General features: G+C 58.0%; 1 protein-coding gene across 1 annotated transcript in view; it reads right to left on the minus strand.

Annotated features, from left to right (window-relative positions):
- Positions 1-67: 67 nt before the first annotated feature.
- Positions 68-2,168, minus strand: part of RECQL4 (RecQ like helicase 4) — a gene marked incomplete at its 3' end in the record, with an annotated part of 7,340 nt that continues 5,239 nt past the window's right edge. Inside the window, exons 11-15 of the mRNA XM_026867388.1 lie at positions 2,147-2,154; positions 1,620-1,785; positions 651-925; positions 438-575; positions 68-227 (exon numbers count right to left, since the gene is read on the minus strand). Of these exons, the coding sequence (XP_026723189.1) occupies positions 68-227; positions 438-575; positions 651-925; positions 1,620-1,785; positions 2,147-2,154 (747 nt within the window). The remainder of the gene's footprint in view (positions 228-437; positions 576-650; positions 926-1,619; positions 1,786-2,146; positions 2,155-2,168) is intronic.

Consider the following 2,168-nt stretch of genomic DNA (forward strand, 5'->3'; position numbering starts at 1 on the left):
GGGAGGCACTGGGGGGGGATCCCCAATCACCTTCAGCCTCACTCAGCGGCCAATTCCTCGCCCTCACCTTCCTCCCGGATGTCCAGGGACTCCACGGTTTGTTGCATGGGGAGGGCTCGCTCGTGCTTGTAGCACAGGCGCTGCCTGCTCTGCCTCGTCACGCCGCCACCATCCTTCTCCTCTTCCTCCAAAAGCTCGGCCATTTCGGCATCCTCCACCTCTCCGTCCTGCGAGAGACATGGTGTCACCAAGTAGAGGCTCCTGCCTTCACTTTGGGACATCCTGACCATTCCTGGCCGGATACTACACCACGCTCGCCTCCTCTCAACAGATTTAAACTCCCTGACACGACCACTCAATAATTAAAGTGTTTTCTACCACGTTAGCTCGTTACTTAATGAGTTTAAAAACCACGGGATCCTCAGCCCCTTCCTCACCTTGACAACATCCTGGTGTTTCTGGTGCAGCTCCAGGCACTTACAGGGTGAGAAAACCTTCTGCACCAGCTTCTTGATGGTGAAAAAATCCACCGAGTCGCCGTAAATGTGGCGCTGCAGCTCATGGAGATCTCTGCCCTGGGGAAGCAGTGGTGAAAACCCCCCCAAAATTAAGGGGAACCCCCCTGCTCCTACCCCGTTGTCAGGTCTTACCTCTGGGTCTAAGAAGAGGTGGCAGTGAGCCGGTTCGCCGTCTCGCCCTGCCCGGCCAATCTCTTGCACGTAACTCTCGAAATTTTTGGGCATGTTGTAATGCACGATGCCGCGGACGTCGGGCTTATCCAACCCCATGCCGAAAGCCACCGTGGCCACCACCACGCGGAGCTGGCCCTTCATGAAGGCGCTCTGGACGCGGCGGCGTTCGGCAGAGGAGAGGCCGGCATGGTAAGCGTCAGCGATCCACTTCAGCCGGCAGCGGACGCTTTTTGCTGAAAAAAGAAAAAAATAAAAAGCAGGCAGAGGCTTTAATTAGCCATTTCCAGCAGCAAAAGCACAGTTGCTAATTAAATTGGGGGTGGAAATGAGCAGCGAACTCTGCCTGAGCAGAAACCAGCCCAGAGCAGGAGCAGGGCTGCTGCTCCCCCGGCAAAGGGGCACGCGGGCTCCTCGTTAGCTGCCAGAAGTCGTCAAGCCCCGATTGATTTGGAAGCGGGATGGCACCAGCTCGTCCAGCTTCAGCAAACAAAACCTTGAGGGAAAGGATCCTCGGGGCCAAACAAGCACCAGAGCTCAGCCACGGAGCCACGACGTGGATTTTGAGGGAAAATAAAAAGACTCTTGAGGTCACAGCGAGGAGGTTTGGCAAGAAAAAAAAAACCCGTGAGTGCTACAACGATGTGTTAAACCCAGCGATGGTTAATAAGCATCCGTTGTTATTGGCTGTCCAAAGCCTGGCTTTAAAGCCTCTAAGCCTGGCTTTAAAGCCCCCCTGATGCAGGTGGGGGAAGAAAAACTCTTTGTTGCCATGTGCCCAGGTGAAGCAGCCGACAGAGCCAGAAACTTCTGCAGAGAACCCCGCGAGCACGGCTCATTCCCTGAGCATTCTCCGTTCCAGCGCGGTTACACCGAACGGGAACTGTGGGGGCTCCTGCTCCTCTCGGAGAGTGAGGCTGTGCCACCTACCCTTTGCTTTCTTCCCTTGAGCAGCGTCCCGTAGTGGCTCCACGGCTCCCTGCAGGCAGGTCCGGATGAGCGCCGCGATGCGATTTGTCTCCTCCCGCCGCGTGCAGTAAATGATGATGGAGTCCAGGTGCCCGAAACGTTCCCCTTGCAGCAGGGAGACGAGGGCCTGCGGGCAGAGAGCCGGGTGAAATTCACCGAATCCCAGAATCATCTGGGTTGGAAAAGCCCTCGAACTCCTCCAGCCCAACCATGACCCTCCCCCTGACCGTTCCCAGCTCCCCCAGACCCCTCAGCGCTGGCTCAGCCCGACTCTTCAACCCCTCCAGGGATCCCGGGGACTCCCCCCTGCCCTGGGCAGCCCATTCCAACGCCCAACAGCCCCTTCTGCACAGAAATCCTTCCTCAGAGCCAGCCTGACCCTGCCCTTGGCAGCTTGAGGCCATTCCCTCGGGGCCTGGCGCTGGGGCCTTGGCTCCAGAGACTCATCCCCCCTCTCTGCCCCCTCCTGGCAGGGAGTTGCCGAGGGCCAGGAGGTCTCCCCTCAGCCTC

This window comes from Athene cunicularia, unplaced genomic scaffold, assembly GCF_003259725.1.
Source record: "Athene cunicularia isolate RWA unplaced genomic scaffold, athCun1 SCF_33, whole genome shotgun sequence".
In the NCBI taxonomy this organism is placed as follows: Eukaryota; Metazoa; Chordata; class Aves; order Strigiformes; family Strigidae; genus Athene; species Athene cunicularia.